Genomic DNA, 21,048 nt, shown 5'->3' with positions numbered 1-21,048 from the left:
CCCCGCCGGGTGGGCTGTCCCGGCGCCGTTCCGCACGGCCGGACCCCGCTCCGCCCGCCAGCCCGGCCCGGCCCCGGCCCCGCCGCCCATGGGGAGCGCGGCCCGGCGGCGGCCCGGCAGCAGGAGGGAGCGGGGAGGCTCTGCCGGCGGCCCCGCTCGCCCGTAGCTCGGCGGGGCATGCCCGGCTCCAGGATGCCGGCCTGGGGGATCCTGCCCGTCACGCTGCCTGCCTTCACCATCACCGGGATGTGGATCGTGTGAGTGCCGCGGGGCCGCCGCCAGCCCCCCTCTCACGGGCGGCGGGGCCGGGGGCGCCCGGGCTGCGGGCGGGATGCTGCGGGATGCTGTGGGCTGGGGGGCCGGAGGATACTTCTGGGTGGGATGGTGCGAGGCAGGAGGTTGCGGGGCGCCGCTGGCCCCCGTCAAGTTGGGGCACTTCGGGACACTCCTTATCTCCCACACCTCCCTGAACCCCCGCAGCTGCCCTGCGTGGTCCCCGCGCCCCCTGCAGCAGCTCTGGTGTGTGCCTCCCTGGCCTTACATCCCTGGCATCCCGTGGAATCGCGCGCCCCTGTCCCGGCGTGAGTGCAGCTGATGCTCAGGTGGCACGGGAACACCTTTGGGAGCCGTGCTGCCAGCCCAACTCCTGCAGCGCCGGGGCCAGTACATGGACACCCATCCCATGGATGGAAGGGCCTTGTGCTGGGGGCAGAGGCTGTGTCACCTGGGTGAACAGCATTAGTCCACCCCACCGGTCCCCTTCTCGGGCCTTAGCACTGATGGGCAATGGATGAGGGACTTTTCCCAAAGGCACAGAGAGCCTCAGTATTGATGGTGGGACTTTCTAGGGTGCGAATGCACCCCATAACCCTACAGGTCCCTCCAAGTGTTTCCCCCTTTGGTATCCCCTGTCCTCCTTCACAACAAAGCCGAATACTGACTCTGGTGCAAGGAACTTGCCTTGGACACAGTGTAAAGCACTGTCTGTCTCCTGTGAGTGACCCTGGGGGGTAGATGGCCCTCCTGTCTGGAGCAGCCCAGGTGGGGGTAGCTGCTTTATGGTCCTCACAGCCAGAGCTGCCCTGGGAGTGGCCTTCTTAGGCCCTTTTCCTGGCACCAGACATGTCCTGCAGCCCCCGATGCTGTGTCCCTCACAAGTACAGTACCAGCAAGAGGTCAGGCAGTTGACTGTGGAGTGCGTGGCCCATGTGGGGGCCCATCAGCCACGCCTGGGATTCAGAGCCATGAGAGGGGACAGGGTTTGCAGGGGCACATCGTCTTGGGAGAGGACAGTGCTGTTTGTGCTTCTGTTGGCTAACTGCCCCCTTCCAGGAGGGTGTGGAGGTCTGGGATGAGTACTGAGTGCTTGGGTGAGATCTGGGAAGTGGCTGGGTGAGGGATCTGCTGGAGGGTGCTGCCCCTTGGATCCCCCCAGCTGTCCTGCTCTTTGCCTCTCTTGTGGGAACACCCTTTTTGCAACCCAGCTTTATGTGGTCAGCTCGGGCAGGATAGGGGTTTTCGTGTTGGTGTTGGGGCTTGTTTTTAACCTGAGCTCTTTATGGCTGTGATCTAAACAGCATGGTGCCGCCTGCTGCTGTGGCTGCTGGGCAGCAGGGCTCCTTGATGGCTGGGGCAGCCACAGGGCTGAGCACCCCTGGGGTGAAGCCGGATGCATTTCATGAGCCCCTTGTTACGCTGACCAGATGCAGGGGTGACTCCACAGTGAAGTGCTTGGTGGAGCTGATCTACTCGAAATGCCCTGCCAATGCACCAGCTACTTATCCAATTTACAGCTCCATCACTAGCCAGCCAGGAGCTGGGGGAAGCACAACAGAGCCATCAGGTGACAGCTGGCACAGCTGTGGGCTGGTGGAGAGCCCCAGTACCAGGGCGGGGGCTCCGTGGCAGAGCAGTCCCCAAGAGACAGCAGCGTGAAGGGGAAGAGGCCCCACAGAAGCATCTGCACTGAGCTGGAGCAGGAGGTGGCTCTCAGCAGGGATGGGGGTACAAGGCAGGGGGACCTGCTCCCAGCAGTGGGAGCTCTGCAGAGCGTGTGCTGGGCTCATGCACTTGTTTTCCTTTTCCCTGCTTTTTAAAGCTGGGAGGTGCCATAGGATGAGTGCTGGCCCCTGCCAGGCAGTGAGGATTTTTATCCTCTGCTCCCTCAGCTGGTCCCTGGGGCTGATCCGGGTGCTGGCAGAGAGCAGGGGTGCAGGGAGGCAGGTGGCTGCAGTAACCCTGTTGTTGTCTCTCCCCCAGATATGCCATGGCACTCTCCAACAACCACATCTGCCCTGTCCACAACTGGTAAGGCCTGGGGGGAGGCAGGGGCTCTTTGGCACACACTGGCTCAGTTAAAGGCTTTATAATGCTGGGTCCCCTCCAGACCTGTCCCACTTGAACTGTGCCACTCTGTGCCAGACCACTGGGTAGTTGAGCTACCCCCTGCACCATCCCTGTGCTGAAAGGGGGGTTGCAGATCAGGTTGACCCTGGGACGGGGCTGGGGATGACAGGAGAGGTGGGAGCATTAAAGACGACTCAGAGCCACCTTCGCCCTCAGCAGACATGTTGGTGACAGCGATGGGGTGCAAATGCCCCAGGGCACGTGCCTCCTGTCTGGCCTACAAGTAGCTTTCGGGAGCAGAACCACTTTGGGGGGACTAGCTGCTGTCAGGGTTGGACTGCCCTCTCTCCCCTGCCCAGGCTCACATGTGGTTACAGCTGCTCCCGTGAACAGTCCAGCCCTGCTGCAAACCAGGCAGAGAGAAGGAGGCCATTGAAAAAACACAGCATGGAGAAAGTATGAAAATAAGTGGTCAGGGAATTACAGAGGGCCGTGTGTCTCCATGGAAAAGGTTGCGACTTGCTTGCTTGAGGCTAAATCTGGCAGTGCCAGGGGGATGGGATGGCCCCGCGGCGCCTGGACACCCCATGAGCAGAGCTGCCTGCAGCTCCCCCACATGGGGGACAAGGCGTGGAGAAGGCAGGGACTGGGAAAAGAAACCCTGTTTGGTCTCTTGGCAACTTCTTCTGCAGGGTTTTTGGCTTGCTGTGTCGCCTTAAAAATCTGCCCAGAGAGATCCATGTTAGTTTAATTCTTGCTGGAGTGTTTGAAGAAGGGAAAAAAAAAAAAAACCTGCTGCCATTTCCTGCCTGATGGCTGATTCTGCCCTGGGAAGAATGTGTGTGTTGGGTTGTCTCCGCCACACAGCCAGCCCTTAATGATGAATAATGCTTCCCGGCCTCAGGCTGCTCTCTTTAAACAAAATAATAATAAAAAAAATCCTCCCAAACCAAACACGGCCCCAAGAGCAGCATTTGAGGAGGCCGTGGGGCTCCACGCCTTGCCTGGGTTTAGTGGTTGGAAAACAAAGCCACCAGTAAACTGAGGAGACTGAAAAAACATCAGAGCCCAGCCCGGCTCTTTCCAGAAAGGATTTTTTAACCGTGCGCTTGCTGCACGGCCGGAGGTGGCGGATAGTCAGGCTGGGACAGGGATAGGGAAGGGCTGGTCCCCCACAGCTCCCATCTCCACCACTGGGCTGGAGGTGTCTGAACCCTTTGGAACACAGGACTTTGGGCTCCCTGCCTGTGGTATGAGGAGGGGGTCCTACTCAGCCATTCCAGGTAGAGGTGGTGGATGCCTGGGTGATGCTGCTGCAAAGGGGCACCCAAAAAACCTCTGAGTGTTTGCCAGCTCCTGGGAGAGCTCTGAGGGTGAGGGAGCATGTACCCCCATGGTGGGAATTTGGTCAGGGTTGCAGGCAGCAGTTGTGGTACAGGAAGGTGTCTCAGTCTGAGAAAGAGCTCAGGGTCCCCATGTTCACAGGGTCTGTGGGCACAGGAGACACTCCCAGGGAGCTGCAGTGGGTGGGGGCACCAGAGCCCTGCCCCAGCCTGGCAGTACTGGGGGCTGCTAACAGGCCCCTGGGGGGATGCCCTCCTGGTGTGTCGGGCAGCTGGCTTTGGTCATGTTCTCCCTCAGGCAACACCTCCCAGCTCCTCACAGGTCACTCTCTCCCTGGCACGGACCTGGTACGGGTCCCAGGAGTGCTTGTGCATTTCCCCACACAGCTCAGTGTTCTTACCTGGCCCCTGCAAACCTGGAGCTGTTGGTAACTGCATGCCCAGCTTCATCAACAGCTCCCACCCCAGGGATGTGTGATGGTGCTTGCAGGTGGATGCTCCCACCAGAAGCCCCTGAGCCCAGCACCCTGACCTGTGCACTCAACAGGGTGTGCAGCCCTCTGCCCCACCATGGCTTCTCCCTCACAGACAGGGGCTCCGGGTGGACAGCAAAGCCAGAGGCAGGGGATAGGCTGTGGAAGCCCAGATGTGATGCTACCAGAGGACCCTGTTGGGCAGTGGTTGCTCCCTGGAGGGGCTTGACACAGGATGCGGGCACATCCCTGGAGTCGAGCTATGCTCACTGGGGAGCAGCTCTGCTGCCCTTGCAGGGCTAGTGGACAGGAGACATGAGGGTCCCAGGCAGGATCTCTGCTCTCCTAACCTGTCCCTTTGCTGCCGGCAGGAATTACAATCAGTCGTGTGACATGGACGGCCCCAGCTCCTGCTGCACTCTGGATCACATCCCCCTCGTCAGGTGAGCAGCTGCAGGGTGGGAGCACAGGGCAGAGCCGCTCTGGGACCCCTCCAGGACAAACCAGGAGAATGTTTTGGGGAGGGGGGAGCAAGCGCACAGCCCAGTGCCCCCTGTCTGAGGGCTCCCTGGGTCTTGCTTTGTCCCCACAGCAAATGTGGCACCCTGCCTCCCGAGAGCTGCTTCTTCAGCCTCATCTGCAGCCTGGGCTCCTTCATGGGTAAGTGCTGGCTGCCAGGGGAGTGGGGCTGGGAGTGGGCTGCCCTGCAGCACATACCCCCAGCACGGGGCAGGAATCGGATGAGGGAGGCCGCAGGCAGCAGCATGTGATGGGGCTGTGTCTCCCTCCTGCAGTCATCCTGGTGGGACTGCTGCGCTACGCCCACATCCTGGAGCGCCTGGGGCCATCCCTCCTCAACACCCTGGGGCTGGCCACTGGTTGGGTCTGCGCTGCTGGCCTCACCATGGTTGGCAATTTCCAGGTAAGGCATCTTCTCGGGAGTCCCCATGGGCAGGAGGGTGGGAGAGGGCCTTGACTGGAGTGGGGCAGTGGCAGTGCTCAGCAGGGTAGGGTTTGGGGTGGTTTGGTGGTGGTTTCTGCCTGTGCAATCCTTCCCCTCTGCTGGGTTAGCGCTGTGCTTTCCAGAGTGCTGGCAGTCCTCTTTGCTAGTGTGTTCATAGTTCAGGTCCAGATTAAACTGCTGGGTTTGGTTTAACCCTTACCTGAGACCCTCTGCAAGGTCTGTCCCCTCCATGGGCACGTGCAGGGCCAGGGACGTGCCAGTCGGGCTGAGGACCGTGCCAAGCTGCCGATGCTCCTGTTCAGGGGTGATGCCAGGTAACTGTCGGGACAGAGTCTGTGCTGGCAATGACCAAAGTGAGCCCAGGCTTGGCAGCACACAGCAGCACTCAGCCCCTGCCTGCACTGCCAGGCATCGGCCTCCCGGCAGCTGCCTGCCCGCTGCCTGCGGCAGCCAGTCCCTCCTGCTTGGCAGGAGGCTGCTGCCAGCGCCAGCCACAGGAGAGGCTTGCTGGCCCCGATCCCCCTCGTGCCCCAGCTGTGGCTCAGCAGCACTGGGCTGTGACCCTCACGGGGGGCAGTGCGGGTGGCCCCAGATGCCTCTCAGGGCAGAGGGCAGCCCCTGCCCCTGGGCACAGCAGGGCTGCTGGCCCACAGATGAAAGAAACAGAGTGCTTTGAGATCCCAGCAGCAGATACTGGGTACAAATCTGCTCTTCAGCCAGGAGTCAGGCACAGGGTGAGCTGCCTGGACTTGCTTCTGGCACCGCCTGCACCCCTACCTGGGCAGGAGCCCAACCCCTGGAGCAGAGCCGTGCTGTGCTGGGGAGTGTCCCAGGGTGCCAGCACTGATGGTCTCTTCCCCACAGGTGGATCACGCCAAGGTGCTGCACTACATTGGGGCAGGGGTGGCCTTTCCCACCAGCATGCTGTTCCTGCTCCTGCAGTCCATCCTCACCTACCGCATGGCCAAAACCCGAGGGCAGTACTGGACTGGCCACTTACGAAGCTTCCTCACCACTGTGGCCTTTGTCACCCTTGTCTTCAGTATCCTGAAGGTGTGGGAAGAAGTTTGGGGATGGGCTGGTGAAAGGTGTTTCTCATGGTGGGTTATGTACCCCGTGTTCTCCATCCTTTCCTCTGGCAGTGAGGCATGGTGCCAGGAGAGGGGCTGGGCAGGGGACTGAGGGTGGGCAGCTCTCTGCAGGTATAGGCTGGATGAGCAGCAGTCTCAGGGCTGGTAAGGGGCTGAGGAGGGGAAGGGATGCTGGTGGGCATTTCTTGGGGTGCTGGGATGCCCCAAACCAGCCCTGTCCTGGCTGCTGCAGCCCAGCCACCACTGCAGGCTCCAGTTCCACATAACCCAGGGTTGGTTAATTGATGGGGTTTTTTTCATGAGACAAAGGTATTTTGAGCAAAGTCTGTCTGGGTTACCTGTATGACCAAAGCTGAGTACAAAAGTGCTCTGTGCAGGTTCTGGGTGGGCACATGGCAACACCTCTGCCAGCCAAGGCTCTCTGGCACCCATAAGCCAACCTGCCCGTGAGGATGAGGGAGGGATTGGTGAGCAGGCACTGGGGTTTGCAAACACCATAGCAGGGAGGGAGGGCACGGTGTCAGGTGAACTGGGGCTCGAAGAATGGTCCTGAGTGTGTGGCCAAGGAGCCAGGAGCTTGTTTGGAACTGAGGGTGGGGATAAATTGGGAAACAAGGTGGTGGTTATTGGGCAGGAAGGGGAAAAAACATCCAGTGTCCGTGGGTCCCAAAGAGGCTGGCTGGGGTCTGGCTGAGGTGAGCAGCACAAAGAGGAGCCTGGGAGGTGCTGGCAGGCCTGGCACAAATCAGAGAGTCCTGCTCTGTCACAGCAGCAGGCAGGCAGGCTGGGAATCAGGCAGGGAGCTGGGAAGGGTAGGAGTGCCGCAGGGCCATGCCAGCTGGGAGGGACAGGAAGGGCACGTAAGGACAAGGGAGACAGGATTGGTGCCCATCTGCTGTGGCCATCCCGCTCTGTAAAGACTGGGGACTAGCAGCAGGAAAGCAGTGAGCTGTGGTGTGGACAGTGTGGGGAAAGGGCTGGGATCTCTCCTAATGGGATGGGGGGAGTGAGCAGAGGGCTCTACACTGTACAGGTCAGGTCCCTGCCTCTGCAGCTCTCACAGATCTTGGTCTCACTGGCAGAAGGCACCATACTGCTGGAGGCTTCACCTGGAGGGTTGGGGGATGCCTTCTCCCCTCATCCACAGTGGCTCTGGCAGTAAATTTCCCTAGAGATCCTTGGTGAGGATGAGAGAAGGATAAAGAAACTCTGGCAGCAGTAGGACGTGGAGAAGCAGGAGCAGGCCCCTTCCCTGGCATGGGCCAGCCTGCAGCACAGAGGGACAGGAGGTGCTGCAGGGCTGGGATGAGCAGCCCAAACCCCATTACCTAGGGGATGGAGTGCTGATCATCTTTGATGGCATCCTGCAGGAGGATGGGGAGTGTCAGCCTGGCTTGAGGAAGAGACAAAGGGTGTGGGGAGGGTGAGGCATCTGGGCACCTGGCTTGCACTGAGAAGTGCAGCCTGAGTTCCTCCTGCCTTGGCCTTTTCAGAAAATCCCAGCCTGGCATCAGTCCCATGATTTACTGAGGCTGGTTTGGGCATGTGTGCCACCACCTCACCCGTGCTAGGGCCCCCGTGCTGCTGGGTTTCTGGGTTTTAGGAGTGGCAGTGCATTTCCTGCAAGGGTGGGTTCTCACAGCCACCCCAGCATGCGGTGGCAGTGGGACATGGTCCTCCATGAGGTGGTCGGTGTCCATCTGTGCTTTCCTTGACTGGCATACCCTCAGGTGGTGTGTTCTTCATCCAGGAGAGCTTTGTGCTGCAGCATGTGGCTGCACTGTGTGAGTGGATGTTCATCATCGATGTCCTGGTCTTCTATGGCACATTCACCTTTGAGTTTGGGGCCATCTCCACAGACACCTTCCTGGTCCTGCTGAAAGCCAGCCGGGCTCCCAAAAGTTACAAAGACGAGAGCAGCGTGTCCAGCACGGCCCACATCCACAGCCACGTGGAGGGCTTGGCTATGGCCTGACCCCCACAGGAGGCAGCTCACAGTGGAGACTCCCAAACTGGGCTCTGACAGTAACTCCCCACCTTGAATGTCTCTGAGACCCCAGCTGCCTTGGGGTGCTTCTCTGTGTGTGTGTGTGTGTGTGTGTGTGTGTGTGTGTGTGTGTGTACGTGTGGGCATGCGGTGCCCTCCGCTCTTGGCAGGAGCTGCATCCAGGACTCCTCTGGCAGCTGGTGCCCCTGCAGGAGCTGCCCCCTCTCTGCCCACAGGATTTCGGGGCACTGTTGGGGTGCAGGGATGCCAACCTGGTGCTATCAACAGAGCCAGGATCTGCCCCGGAGCCTCTGGGGTAGCCTTGTCTGAGTCAGGGGCTGCTGCAGGCAATCATACAGAGGCCCCCTTCTGTAAGCGATGTGCAGGAACAGGGGGCTCACTCTTCCCTCACCACACAAGCCTGGTATGCTGGGAGGGAGGGAGATCTCTGTCCTTCCCTCCTCCACAGGGAAGGTTCAGCAGAGCAAGCCTGCCAAGTATGACTGTCAGAGGAGCCAAAAACCCAGAGTGCCTTTTCCCTTCCTTGGGAAGTTATGGCAGTGCCAGTCTGTCTGCACCCCCAGTGAGAATGGCAGCAGGGGGTCTCTCCCTCCTGGCTTCCTGGGTGGAGGCAGTGCCTCACACTGCTACAAGATGACACCAGCAGCCCTAGCTGGCCTCGCTAGCCCCTCGAGCTCTTGCTGCTCAGGGCCTTCCTTGCCTTCAGTTGATGACTTTCCTGACATTTTTTTCAGCTTTGAGAATTGCTGAGGCAGGTTTCACCTCCTGGGTCGTGGCATTCCCGTGCTCCCAGCTACTTTGGGAAGTGAGTCTGAATTTACCATCATACCAAGGCACTGTGCCTGCAGAGCACCGGATTTCCCCCCTGTACCTCTGCCAACCTAAGCTGTCCCATGAGGGAGCGTCCCAGTCCGGGGTGGGCGGCCACCAGCCTTCCCAACCGGGGAGCACAGGCATAGAAAGGGGAGGCACTTCTGTAGGAACAGGTAAATGCATGCCCTGTTCTGCTGGGACTCCCAGATCCGTCCGCTGGTGCCTTGGCCAGCACCTGCCTGGTGGGAGCCCATCCTGCTCAGTCCCAGTATCCTCAGGCTGCAGACCGGGGTGTTCTGGGCAGAGGGGTGGGGTGTTGAGGGGTATGAGTGCTCTGTGTGCTTGGTGTGTGTGTATGGTGTGTGTGTATAGATCTAAAAACATGTGTATATATATATATATATATATATATACCCATATATATATATATATAACTTTTCCCTTGTCCCTGGAGAGGGGCATTTGCTGCTGCTGCTGTGCGCATTGATCAGGTTGGGCTTGCCTATTTGCCCACCTTTCCAAACCGGCCTGTAAATCCACCAGTATATGTAGTTCAAAGAGGAGCATTTCTGACTTTTATATCTAATATATTTTTTAAAAAAAATATATAAAGACAACAGTGAATTTACAATAATAAAAGTGAAAATCAGCCATGGGCGAGGCAGATGGTCCTTCCCCGCCGCGGTAGCAGCTGGCTTTGGGAACGGGGTTAGTGGCCCTGCGGGTCTCGGGGGACAGCCGTGAGCCCGGGGCTCGGTGCCCTGACCCGAGAGGGACGGGCGGTTTCGCCGGGATGCAGCAGCCTGGAGCTGCCTGTCCCCTCGGGGGTCCCCCGGCCCGCCCTGCCGCTGTCCCGCCGGGCGGAGCCGGGCCCGGGAAGCCCCGGGAGGCGGAGTCAGGACGGGACTTTCCCGGTACCGCGGCCGGGGCGCGACGGCTGGGCTGGGGCTGGGATGAAGGTAAGCGGCCGGGCCGGGGTGGGGGTATCTGGAGGTGCCGGGGGGATGCGCCCGAGCGGCAGTGGGCAGGGCTGCCTGCGCCAGCGGGAGAAGGGTTCCCAGGGAAAGGGAACTGAGCGGTCCAGAGGTTTAAAGTTCCCTTGCCAGGGCTGCCCATCCTTGCAGAAGGCCCCTCGGCCGCTCCTGGGCCTCCTTCTCGCCCCGGCAGCCACGCCGGTCCCTGGCTTCCTCTGGACCGACCACGGGGCTCGCTGGGGTAGGGGAAGTTGGGAAGATTCAGGATGGAGAGACAGCTGCTCTCTTGGAGTGGGGAGGAGGCAGCAGGTCCCAGCGCTGGCGCTTACACCCGTTTCCCTGGCAGTGGGGAAGTTGCTTATTTTCCTGTTTCTGTGTTGCCAGTGAGTTCTGCCCTATCCCGCTGCTCTCTCTCTTGCATGTTGAGCCCTGCTTGCGCTGGAGCAGGGCTGGCTTCCTGCCTGCTCCGAGGGGAAGAGATCCATGCCCGCAGGCTCAGCAAGATCTACCCCAAATGGAGACGTGAATGCCAACACGGTAGTGGTATTGTGGGTAGAGTGGAAACCAGAGAGAGTGAGAGATGGCAAACGCTGGGTTGTCACTGAGAGGTGTTCTCTGAGGGCACACAGATGTACAACTGGAGCAATGGTTCATAACACAACAGCAAAGGAGCTGATTTACAGGCCCTAGAGGAGAAAACCAGAAGATCAGTGGGTGGCTGGGGTTTGCCAAAACCAACTTGATAGCCACAAAGAGAGTAAAGGCGTTTTATGCAGAGAGATACAAATGGCTTCAGTGCTCGAAGGCAGGCTGTTGGGAGGGGAAGGCTTGGACAGCTTTCAGGGAGAGGGGATTTCTCTCTGCTGTGCTTGCACATTAAGGACCTCATTTCCAGGAAGGGTCTTAGAGCAAAGTCCTTGTAAACAGTAGGAGAGACTCAGCAGCCTCCTGCCAGCCCCTTGCCAGTAGCTGTTGGGACACCTGGGATGGAGCAGAGCACAGGATTTGTGCAGAAAGCAAGGCCAGGTATTTAGGGCCATCTTTTTCAGGTGTTAGCAGACCCCAAGAGAAGCAAAATGCACAGGGAATCGTATGTTAGAGGAGCAGCCAGCTGGGTGGCTGGAACATGTCAGCTGTACAATAGGGCAGTTCGGAGCAGGGCTGCACTCGTGCATTTCTGGAGCACTCTTTCCCATGGCTACTAAACACTCTCGCCTCAGATAGACTGACGTATATTTCCCTCCTGCCTGCGGGGCATCGGCTCTGCGAAGTCAGCCGACTGTCATGGGAGGAAAGAAAATAGCACCTGCGTTACTAGGTCACGTTCAAGGAGCTGCAGGCATGGAAGAATGGCTTTAATTCACGCTGCTTGCCAGCAGCTGGCCCTTAATTGAAGCAGTCTGGCTGGCACAAGGGAGGCTGTGCCGCCTGGCAAGGGTGCCGTGGCACTGCTGTGCTCCTGGGCCGGGAACTAGTGCTGTGCCTAGCAGTGCCGGGCAGTGCCTTGCATCTGGGTTGCTGCTCTTTTCCCCCATTTCCAGCAATGCCCAGAGAATCCTTCCTGAGCCCTAGGAAGGTGTGAAGATGGGGAGGAATTAGCCAAGCAAATGGGGGCTGCAGTTCAAGATCATGCTCCAGCTCAGATGTGCTGTGTAACACAGGCCAGGGGATGCTACTGATGGAGGAAGGAGAGATGGGTTCCCTTCTGGGATGTGTGGGGGATAAAAGCTGGGTGTGTTACATTCCTAGGGGAAACCCCGAGTCCTGACATGGCTGCTTGGCACAGGAGGCAGGATTTACCTTGAGAGTAGGTCTGAGGTTGCTTTTCCAGGAATAAAGAAGCAGGTGATGACACCATCTCTGCTGCAAGGTGGGCTTCCTCCAGCACACATTCTCCCGAGAGAGCCAGAGCTGTGCAGGCTGGGGAGATGCAGGCACGACTCTATGACATCCCAGTAATGCTATCTGCTGCAACAAGTGGAAGTATCCTGGGCAGCAATCAGTGCGCTGTGAAAACCTCTCAAGAGGGGATGAAGGTGATGGCACTGGAGAAGGGGAGCTGTGCTATCCAAAGGGCACAGTTTGTTCTTATCCAGCATCTTCAGGCCTGGGTTCCCCCAGCTGGGCTCAGCAGGTAGAGTTCGAGGTGGCTGTTCTCAGCACACTGAGGAAGGATGTTTGTCCCTTTCTTCACCTCTCTGTAAAATCTGTGCCAGCAGATGGGGTGGCTGGCTGGTGGTGGCAGGGTGAAGCTGCCCAGGCGGTATGATGGATGGGATCCCAACAGCAGGGAGCGCGTGCTGCTTCCCACAGGCCAGGGGGGAGTTGTGTCCATGTTCCTAGGCCTTTTGAAGGTCCTCCAGAATGGCAGGAGGAAGGTCCCGCCTCATTTTGCAATGCTGGATCTCTACCTTCTCCCTCCTTGCACCCTCTGCTGCACCTGCAGGTCCTCAGACTCCATGTCCCAGGCTGCATTGCTGTCTGGGATGCATCCCACAGGCTGGCAGGGCAGGGGCTGCAGGAGCTCACCAGGGCTCAGGTGGCAGGCCAGCCAAGGGACACCTCAGGCCTGGGGTCTCAGGACAGCCCCTTTGGAGGACTTGAGTGGCCGAAAAATCTCCTTGAAAAGATTCTGTTCAGCTTCTGAAGAATATGAGTCACGCACGGGTTGAACAATCCCCTTCCTTCCCCTCTTCTCCCACACACCCAAAATCCCCTGAGTGGGACCTGCAGCAACCACTGATTCAGAAATTCATGGTATGAGGGCACCGCAGAGTCAGATACAGGGGCTTTTTTGCTTTTTTTTCTTCTTAGTGAGAAGAAATGTGGAGCAAGAGAGCGTGCTCGGAGGCTCTGCTCTGATCCTGCCCCTTTGCTAGAAGTCACCGGTGGTTTTCCGTGGTCAGGCAGACCTTGACACCAGTGGAACCCCTGTCTGTGGTACTGGCAGTCCCTGTGGCGATGCTGGGGCTGGACGGGTTGTTGAGACCAGCCTCTTCCTCCCCGGTGAGTAGGAGGGTGCGAGCGTCGTGGGCGGCAAGGAAGGGCCCCGGCTTCTGGCAGTGCCTTGGGGTCTGTGGGGAGCATGCAGTGCTGAGTGCTGGGGCGGTGGGATATGCTCCCACAGGGAGCTCTGGGGCTGCCGCTTCCACTTTGAAGGCAGATGTTCCCAAGCGGGAAGGAGGGAATGGGAACACGGATAGTGAATGCCTCTCACAGCCCACCTCTGCGGGACGGATGCGGGAGCTGCCGTGTAAGTGGAAACTGGGGTAGAGGGAAAGCACCCCTTTGATTGCCTGGAAAGGGACTGCCATGTACTGGCTTTGGTCTGCAGAGTTCTGGAGAGCTTCCCCTGGCCAGGGGGAGACCAGCAAGCTTGGGGGCAGCGCTTTGGGACGGCTGCTCCTGTTTGAGTTCAGAGGGTCTTGGAGGAGACATCCCTGTGCCAGAGGCACATCATCAGGGTGGGATGTTGTGGTGTTGGGACCTTGGGGGACCCAGGAGCTGTTGCCGGGCTTTGTGGAGCGGGCGAGTGGTTTCAGCCGTGTTGTACTGCAAGTCTTGCCGGGGAAGGGCCGATGGCTGCGCGGCGGGGACCGGCGCCTGTAGCGGGGCAGGCGGCAGGGGACGGCAGGGCCAAATCCCTCCGTGCTCCCGGGGGAAAACTCGGGACATGTGGCGCTCCGGGGCTGCAAGGGAGCGCCCGGGCGAGGATGGCCGGGGGAGGCGGGCGGGCGTGCTCCGGGATTTTCCAGCCCGCCCGGGGCTCCGAGTCCAAAATCCCCAGGCGGCGAGGGGACGGCTCGTCCCACCGCCCCGGGCGGCCGCCGGCGGGCGCAGGAGCGGCCGCGCTCCGAGCCGTGCAGGGCCGTGCAGGGCCGTGCCGAGCCCCGGCCGAGCCCCGTGTCCCCTGCCCTGTGCCCCGTGCCCGGGCCGTGCCCCGTGTCCCGGCCGCGGCGGGGCGGGGCGGTGACGCGCGGTCCCGTCATTTCCCGGCTCGGCGGGGTTTCTAGGGACTTTCCGGAGCGGCGGTGCCTTCCTGCAGCCCCGGTACCCGCTCAACCCCCCTCTCCCCGCAGGCCGCCGGCCGGCCCCGCGCCGACATGGACGAGCAGTTCCAGCCCGTGAGTGCGGCACGGATCGGATCGGGTCGGCCCAGGGGGGGTGTCACTGCCTGGTCCCGGTCCCGTAGCTGGGCAGGGAGCAGTGCCCCGACCCCACGGGTGGGGTGGGAGGTGGGGATCTGTGCCTGCCGCTGGGGTGGGAGGTGGAAGGGTCTGTGCCTGCCTCTGGGGTAGGAGATGGGAGGTCTGTGTCAGCCTCCGGGGTGGGTAAAGGGGATCTGCTGCTGCCCCCAGGGATGGGCAACGAGGGGTCTGCTCCTGCCCACCCCTCTTCCCAGGGAGGGACAGGGGATCTGTTCCTGCCCTGATGGGGGTCTGTGCCAGACTGCCATCGCCTGCCCAAGGTGGGAGATGGGGGTCTGTGCCAACCCTCCAGAGCAGTTGGGGATTCCAGCCTCAACACACTCATCACACTGAATCTTCTCTCCCATCACCCAGTGCCTGGATGGGATTGACTACGATGACTTCAGTTTTGGTTCCCACATGATGGAGCAGAAGGAGCCCCTGATTGAGACGGGTAAGGGCCCCTCTGGCTGTGCCCTTCCAGGGGTCCCCAGCTGCAATGGGTTTTCCCAGCAGGCTGACTCACACCTCTTAGTTCCCAGCAGCACCACAGGCTGTATCCTTACTTGCCCCACTGTGAGCTGGCTGGGAATCCCTGTCCCGTGCCACCAGGATGGGCCCTGCTGCTCAGTCTACCAGGGACTATCAGCTTAAGCTGTGACCTCCCCGTGGTCCCTGCTCCCCATGTGACAGGGCATCCTCTGGCCTTCCCCTCCTCTCCCTGCTGCTCTGACTGCTGCTCCCAGCTGCACTATGACAGCAGAGGGGCTGGGGGCTTTCAGTACCCTTATGGGACAGACAGGGGTCACCTCGCTTTCAGTACTGCCCCCATACCTCCAGCATCCTTGCGGGAAACATGCACTTTGGTTATCCCATGTTTCTCATCGGTACATCTCCTTTCTGTTCTCCAGTAGAAGGTCCCTACCTCGTCATTATTGAGCAGCCAAAGCAGGTAAGGATGTCACCCAGGGTGTAACTGTCACCCCTTGCTCTCATGGCATCAGGTTTTGGGCCCCCCTTGGCTGATCCTCTCTTTGCCTCCGCAGCGGGGTTTCCGGTTTCGGTATGGCTGTGAGGGCCCTTCACATGGGGGGCTGCCAGGAGCATCCAGTGAGAAGGGGCGCAAGACCTATCCCACAGTCAAGGTGAGCACTGCCCTGGGGAGGGGATGGAACAGCATCTTCAGCCAGCAGTGCATGAGCACCAGGAGGGAGCCTTGAAGGAAGGACAGGAAATTTATAATTAGCCCTGCGTGTCTCACAGCACTGGAGGGATGAGAGGGCTGTGGCAAGAGGGGTGGTGGCTGTGGGGAGGGGATTTGTGGAGAGTCCTGCAAACTCCTGGTGTATTGTACCTATCTCCTTTCTCCCTGCAGATCTGCAACTACACAGGGATGGCCCGGATCGAGGTAGACCTGGTGACGCACAGTGACCCTCCTCGTGTACATGCCCACAGCCTGGTGGGCAAGCAGTGCAACGAGGCTGGCAACTGTGTCACGATCGTGGGACCCAAGGACATGACAGCTCAGTATGTGTGAGGGGACCCGGGGTGGCCTCTTGCCTTTGTGAGGTGGCTGTGGGTGCTGCCTGCAGCTTACGAGACGGGGACAGGGTGGGGGTTAGTGCACGCTGGAGCTGGATTTGCTGGATGTGGCCAGGAGTGTGTTTAGACAAGTTCATTGTTACAGCTCTGTTCCCTGAGCATTTTGCCTAGATCTAGGTTTTGGCACATGCACCTTATTTTGGGCTTCTGTCCTTGGGTTGCAGCTCCCCAGCTTTGTAGATGACTTTTGAAGCCAGCCTGAATCATTCAGCAACCACTGCAGTTGCTCTTATATGTCCAGCCCTGGCTCAGCTTGGTGCTGTTTCCGTTCCTCTGGCTTTCAGTCCCTCTGGTCTTGTCTTTGACAGCCCTTTGGACTTGTCACCTGTGGAGCCCAGAGTTTCCTGGCTCCTTTCCTGTCCTCTGTGGTTGCTCTTCTTCTGCCCCACACATGTTGACTCGCTGCTACCTGAGTGGCACTGCTCTGTGCTTTGCTCAGCTCCTTCCCAGCTGCAGAAGACTACCCCTTTGGGCTGGCTGCTCCCAGCCCTGACACTCCGAGTTCCCAGGGGGCTCCCTCTTCTCCAGGTTCAGCAACCTGGGTGTGCTCCATGTCACCAAGAAAAATATGATGGAGATCATGAAGGAAAAGCTGAAGCAGCAGAAGATGCGTAACAGGAGCCATCTGCTGACGGGTGAGGGCAGCCTGGGGACTCAGCAGAACTTAGCCCCACGGGGTGACAGCAGGGGGGCTGGGGTTAGTTAGCGTGGGGCTGGAGTGTGTGGGTGGGGGGACCTGGAGCACCATCCCCCCACCCAGCCTGACGGTATCTCGCCCTGCCCTGGCAGAAGCGGAGCTGCGTGAGATCGAGCTGGAGGCGAAGGAGCTGAAGAAGGTGATGGACCTGAGCATCGTGAGGTTGCGCTTCACCGCCTACCTCCGTGACAGCAGCGGGAACTTCACGCTGGCCCTCCAGCCTGTCATCTCGGACCCCATCCACGACAGCAGTGAGCATGGGGCCAGCCTGGGGAGGGTACAGGGCAGGGTGGGGTAAGGAGGTGAGGGATGCTCTGTCTGCACAGTGGCTCTGAACACCTCCTCTTGCTCTGCAGAGTCCCCAGGAGCTTCCAACCTGAAGATCTCACGAATGGATAAGACAGCAGGCTCCGTGCGGGGAGGGGATGAAGTCTACTTGCTGTGTGATAAAGTTCAGAAAGGTAAAAGCCATTGCCTCCAGCCGAAACCTTCTGGAGGGGCTGTGGCAGGACAGATCTGGGGCCCCTGGGTGGCCAGGGGTCTGTGTTCCTGGAGCCTGACTGGGGCAAGGAGACAGGTGCTGCCAGCTCCCTTCTCTCCCCAGATGACATCGAGGTGCGTTTCTACGAGGATGACGAGAACGGCTGGCAGGCTTTCGGGGACTTTTCCCCCACAGATGTGCACAAACAGGTACAGGGGAGACAGGGAGTGTCCTGCTGTGCTCCAAGGTAGACAGGTGCCCTGTGGGGTACAGGTGCCCTGTCCCTGGCTCCAAGGACAAGCAGGACCTCATATCCATGTGTCCTGCCCACAGTATGCCATTGTCTTCCGCACACCCCCCTACCACAAGCCCAAGATCGACCGTCCTGTCACCGTCTTCCTGCAGCTGAAGCGGAAACGGGGAGGAGACGTGAGCGACTCCAAACAGTTCACCTACTACCCGGTGGTGGAAGGTGAGCACCCCTCAGGCAGGCTAGCATGTCTCCTGCCACTGGGTCTGCCCCTCACCTTACTGCCCCTCTCTCCCTGCAGACAAGGAAGAAGTGGAGAGGAAGCGCAAGAAAGTCCTGCCTCAGTTTCCCCAGCACTTTGGCGGGGGCTCACACATGGGGGGTGCTGGCGGGGGTGCTGGAGGCTTTGGCTCTGGAGGAGGTGAGTGGAGATGCCTCTTCCCCCTCCCTGACTGGGTGGCTAAGGCCCAACCCTTGGGGCTTGCTGCTCCCCTCTGCTCACCTGTCCTCCTGCTTGCTCTGCAGGTGGCAACCTCAGCTTCCCCTACTCTCCTGGGCTGCCCTACAACAGCATCTACTCACCTGGACCCCACCCTGTGGGGAGCTACCAGGGGGGTGTGCAGATGAAGGGCCCCGAGGCAGAGGGGCCCGGGAGCGACAGGCAGGCACCCACAGAGAGCACGTACTGCAAGGAGCTGCAGAAGCACGGTAGGAGCAGCTGAGCTTGAGGGGGGCCTGGGGGACATCACTCAGGAGGGGAGGCATGGGTTGGGGGCCTTTTGGGGTGCTGCTCTTCACTCCTGGGGGATACAGGAGGGTGGATGGATGGGGCTGCTGCTCCTGGAGGTGACATCCTGCTTTGCCCCCCAGCCCAGCTGTACCAGCTCTGGATGCTGGCACTAGCTCGTCGCAATGCCCATGCCCTGCTCGACTACTCAGTCACTGCCGATCCCCGTATGCTGCTGGCAGTCCAGAGGCACCTGGCCGCATCACAGGACGAGAATGGAGACACGTGAGCACACAAGGCATTTGGAGGGAGAGTGTGGGAGCCTTGTTGGGCGTTAGAGCCATTATGGGGGCTCTGGGTGTGTCAGGGAGTACCTGGAGAAGCATGGAGCTGAGCTAGGGACCAATCCACTCTCTTTTCAGGCCTTTGCACCTTGCTATTATCCATGAGCAGACAGCTGTGATCAAGCAGCTGATCGAGGTCATTGTTAGCATCCCCAGCCAGCAGATCATCAACATCTCCAATAACCTGCAACAGGTACATGTTTTGCAGAGCAGCCAGTTCTCCTCTACCTGGGAGTAGTTCCTCACTCCTGTTTCCCAACCCTGGGGGCTCCTGTTGCTGCTCTTGCTGAGGGGAGGCTGCAGATCTGAGCAAGGTGCAGCCATACTGGAGAGAACGATGGTGCAGGACTTGGCTCCTCTTGTGAGCACTGCTGAGGGTGTGCTGCTGTCCTGCAGACGCCGCTGCATCTGGCAGTCATCACCAAGCAGCCCCAAGTGGTCCAGCTCCTGCTGCAAGCCCGCGCTGACCCAACCTTGCTGGACCGCTACGGCAATTCCCTGCTGCACCTGGCGCTCCAAGCTGGCGATGAAGAGATGCTGAAGACACTGCTGGCCCACCTGGGCTCGGCTGCGCCTTACCTGCTCCGCCTGCCCAATTTCCACGGTGAGTGGGGTTGAGGGACGATGAGCAACACCATCGGTGCCGTCATGGGCTTTGCAAGAAGGCTTCTGAGTCTCTCCCCATCTTTAAGGCCTCTTGCCTGTGCACTTGGCTGTGAAGGCAAAGAGTTTGGCTTGCCTGGACCTGCTGGTCAGGACGGGAGCTGACGTGAATGCAGCGGAGAGACAAAGCGGGAGGACCCCACTGCACCTGGCTGTGGAGATGGAGAACCTGAACATGGCTACCCACCTGGTGAAAAAGGTGTGAGGCGGCTGGTGTGGTGGTGGCTGTGGGACAGGGATGGAGTGCAGCCTCCTACAGGGCCCTGGCAGAAGTGGAGGCTCCCCTGAGGTGTTCAGGTAACAGAATGTAGGAGAAGTGCCCAGGCAGCCCATCATCATAGCCTCTCACCTTTCTTGTTAGCTGGGAGCAGATGTCAACAGCCGGACTTTCGCCGGGAACACCCCCCTGCACCTGGCTGCTGGCCTGGGCTCCCCTACCCTCACCAAACTGCTCCTCAAAGCTGGTAAGGCACTGCCCTTTCTCCTTTCCCTTCCCTCTCCATAGCCCTGGCTGCCTGTGCTGAGGAGTGCCAGGCACAGGGCAGACCCCTAGGCCACCTTCCCTTTTGGGGGCTCATTCCACCCTTCCCTAACAGGGGCAGATGTTCTGTGTGAGAATGACGAGCCCATGAACCTATCCTCATCAGAGGCCAGCAGCGACACGGACACTGACCCTGAGGAGCAGGAGCTGGCCATGGAGCTGGGGGAGCCAGCCCTGGCTGCGGAGCACAGCAACAACCCCAAGCTCCCCATGCAGGGGCACTGGCAGGCAGGGCACAGGCAGCGCCGCTGCCACACATCTCTGGATCTGACTCGGAGCCAGAAGGTGTGTGATGCCATGGGACAAACTCCCAGGGAGCAGTTCTGTGTGGGTCATGGCATGGATGGGGCAGAGCTCCAGGAGATGCTCCTGTGAGGATGCCGGTGCCCCTCCGTGTCCTGGGGAGATCCATAGTGTGAGGAGGTGATGAGGGATCTGGGCAGTGCTTTATGGGATGCTGACATCTGTGTGTCTGTCTGCAGGTGCGGGAGATACTGCTGCAGGCCTCTCAGCAGGGGCCCAAGGCGGAGCTGCCTACCGCTCCCCAGCCAGGTGAGTAGCCCTTTTCCTCCCAAAAGCACCTCACACAGGCAGGGCAGCACCCTCCTGGGTGCAAGGATGGGCAGCATGAGATGGAGGCACCTCTCCTGTGCAGGGAAGGTCCTGTCACTGGACAGTGAGGCACTGCAGGGGCTGGAGCAGCTGCTGAACCAGGACTGCAGTGGGTCAGACTGGATCGAGCTGGCCAAGCGCCTGGGGCTCTGCAGCCTTGTGGAGACCTACAAGGACACCCCGTCGCCCAGTGTCAGCCTCCTGCGCAGTTACGAGGTCAGTGCCTGGCTGAGGTGCCCCTGTCCCACCTGCCTGCCCAGCCATCGGCCCCACTCAGAGCCCTCTCTCCACAGCTGGCAGGCGGCAGCCTGGGGGGACTGCTGGAGGCATTGGACTCTATGGGGCTCCACAACGCCGTGAGGATGCTCCACAAAAGTGAGGCACTGGAGAAGCTGCAAAGCACAGGTACAAGAGAGCATGGGCTGGGCGGGCAGAGGGTGTCTCTGCTGCCCCCCAACGCCCCATCACTAAGAGCACCCGGGGATTCCTTTGCAGAGCTGAAGGAAGACAGTGCCTATGGCAGCGAGTCAGTGGAGGAGCAGGAGCCCACGTTGGCCTTGAAGCCGGGGGGTGAGCTGCCCCCCAGCCAGCAGCCACAGGTGCACTGAGGAGCCAGTAGCCCCTGTGCCCACACACTGCCCTCTGCCTTGCCCACACAAGTGCCTTCTGGACTTGGGGTCCCGGCTGCATGGACTAAGGGGGATGGGACGCAGCCAGCTCCTGCCCCTCTCTGCTCTTATTTAATGGTCCCTCTTCTAAATAAAAATACAGTTTCCATTAGCCTTTACCCTCCCTCTCTCCAGCCCCAGCCGTGAGTCAGTGGGCACTAACCCTGCTGAACTCTGCCTCGGTCTGGGAGTCTGGCAGCAAGGAGACAGCTGCCAGCCCCTTCTCAGCATCCCTCTGTGCCAGGGCTATCCCCAACTGTGGGG

General features: G+C 59.9%; 2 protein-coding genes across 5 annotated transcripts; both read left to right on the top strand.

The window, feature by feature from the left end:
• The first annotated feature begins 97 nt into the window (after window positions 1-97).
• TMEM150A (transmembrane protein 150A) lies at window positions 98-8,246 on the top strand. The gene is made up of 7 exons (XM_027667314.1): window positions 98-257; window positions 2,260-2,307; window positions 4,534-4,605; window positions 4,755-4,822; window positions 4,957-5,084; window positions 5,991-6,168; window positions 7,948-8,246. The coding sequence occupies exons 1-7, from the start codon at window positions 178-180 to the stop codon at window positions 8,190-8,192; spliced, it is 819 nt and encodes a 272-aa protein (XP_027523115.1). The 5' UTR covers window positions 98-177; the 3' UTR covers window positions 8,193-8,246.
• A 1,653-nt stretch (window positions 8,247-9,899) lies between these two features.
• Window positions 9,900-20,896, top strand: NFKB2 (nuclear factor kappa B subunit 2). Of its 4 annotated transcripts, none has more exons than XM_027667291.1 (24): window positions 9,900-9,997; window positions 12,827-13,018; window positions 14,026-14,136; window positions 14,575-14,653; window positions 15,111-15,151; window positions 15,246-15,344; window positions 15,575-15,726; window positions 16,330-16,436; window positions 16,591-16,749; window positions 16,855-16,959; window positions 17,103-17,188; window positions 17,313-17,451; window positions 17,531-17,650; window positions 17,755-17,937; window positions 18,100-18,241; window positions 18,379-18,493; window positions 18,697-18,904; window positions 18,993-19,162; window positions 19,325-19,427; window positions 19,560-19,789; window positions 19,987-20,056; window positions 20,160-20,332; window positions 20,410-20,521; window positions 20,612-20,724. In XM_027667291.1, the coding sequence occupies exons 2-24, from the start codon at window positions 12,974-12,976 to the stop codon at window positions 20,722-20,724; spliced, it is 2,862 nt and encodes a 953-aa protein (XP_027523092.1). In that variant the 5' UTR covers window positions 9,900-9,997; window positions 12,827-12,973. The 4 variants fall into 4 exon arrangements, with proteins under 4 accessions (XP_027523092.1, XP_027523094.1, XP_027523095.1 ...); XM_027667293.1 differs by having other exon boundaries at window positions 9,901-9,997; window positions 15,114-15,151; window positions 20,612-20,896; XM_027667294.1 differs by having other exon boundaries at window positions 9,901-9,997; window positions 14,092-14,136.
• The last annotated feature ends 152 nt before the right edge of the window (window positions 20,897-21,048 follow it).

This window comes from Corapipo altera, unplaced genomic scaffold, assembly GCF_003945725.1.
Source record: "Corapipo altera isolate COAL_440 unplaced genomic scaffold, ASM394572v1 327, whole genome shotgun sequence".
Lineage (NCBI taxonomy): Eukaryota > Metazoa > Chordata > Aves > Passeriformes > Pipridae > Corapipo > Corapipo altera.
The sequence above is the reverse complement of the archived record's forward strand: the minus strand, read 5'-3'. Positions and strand labels throughout refer to the sequence as shown.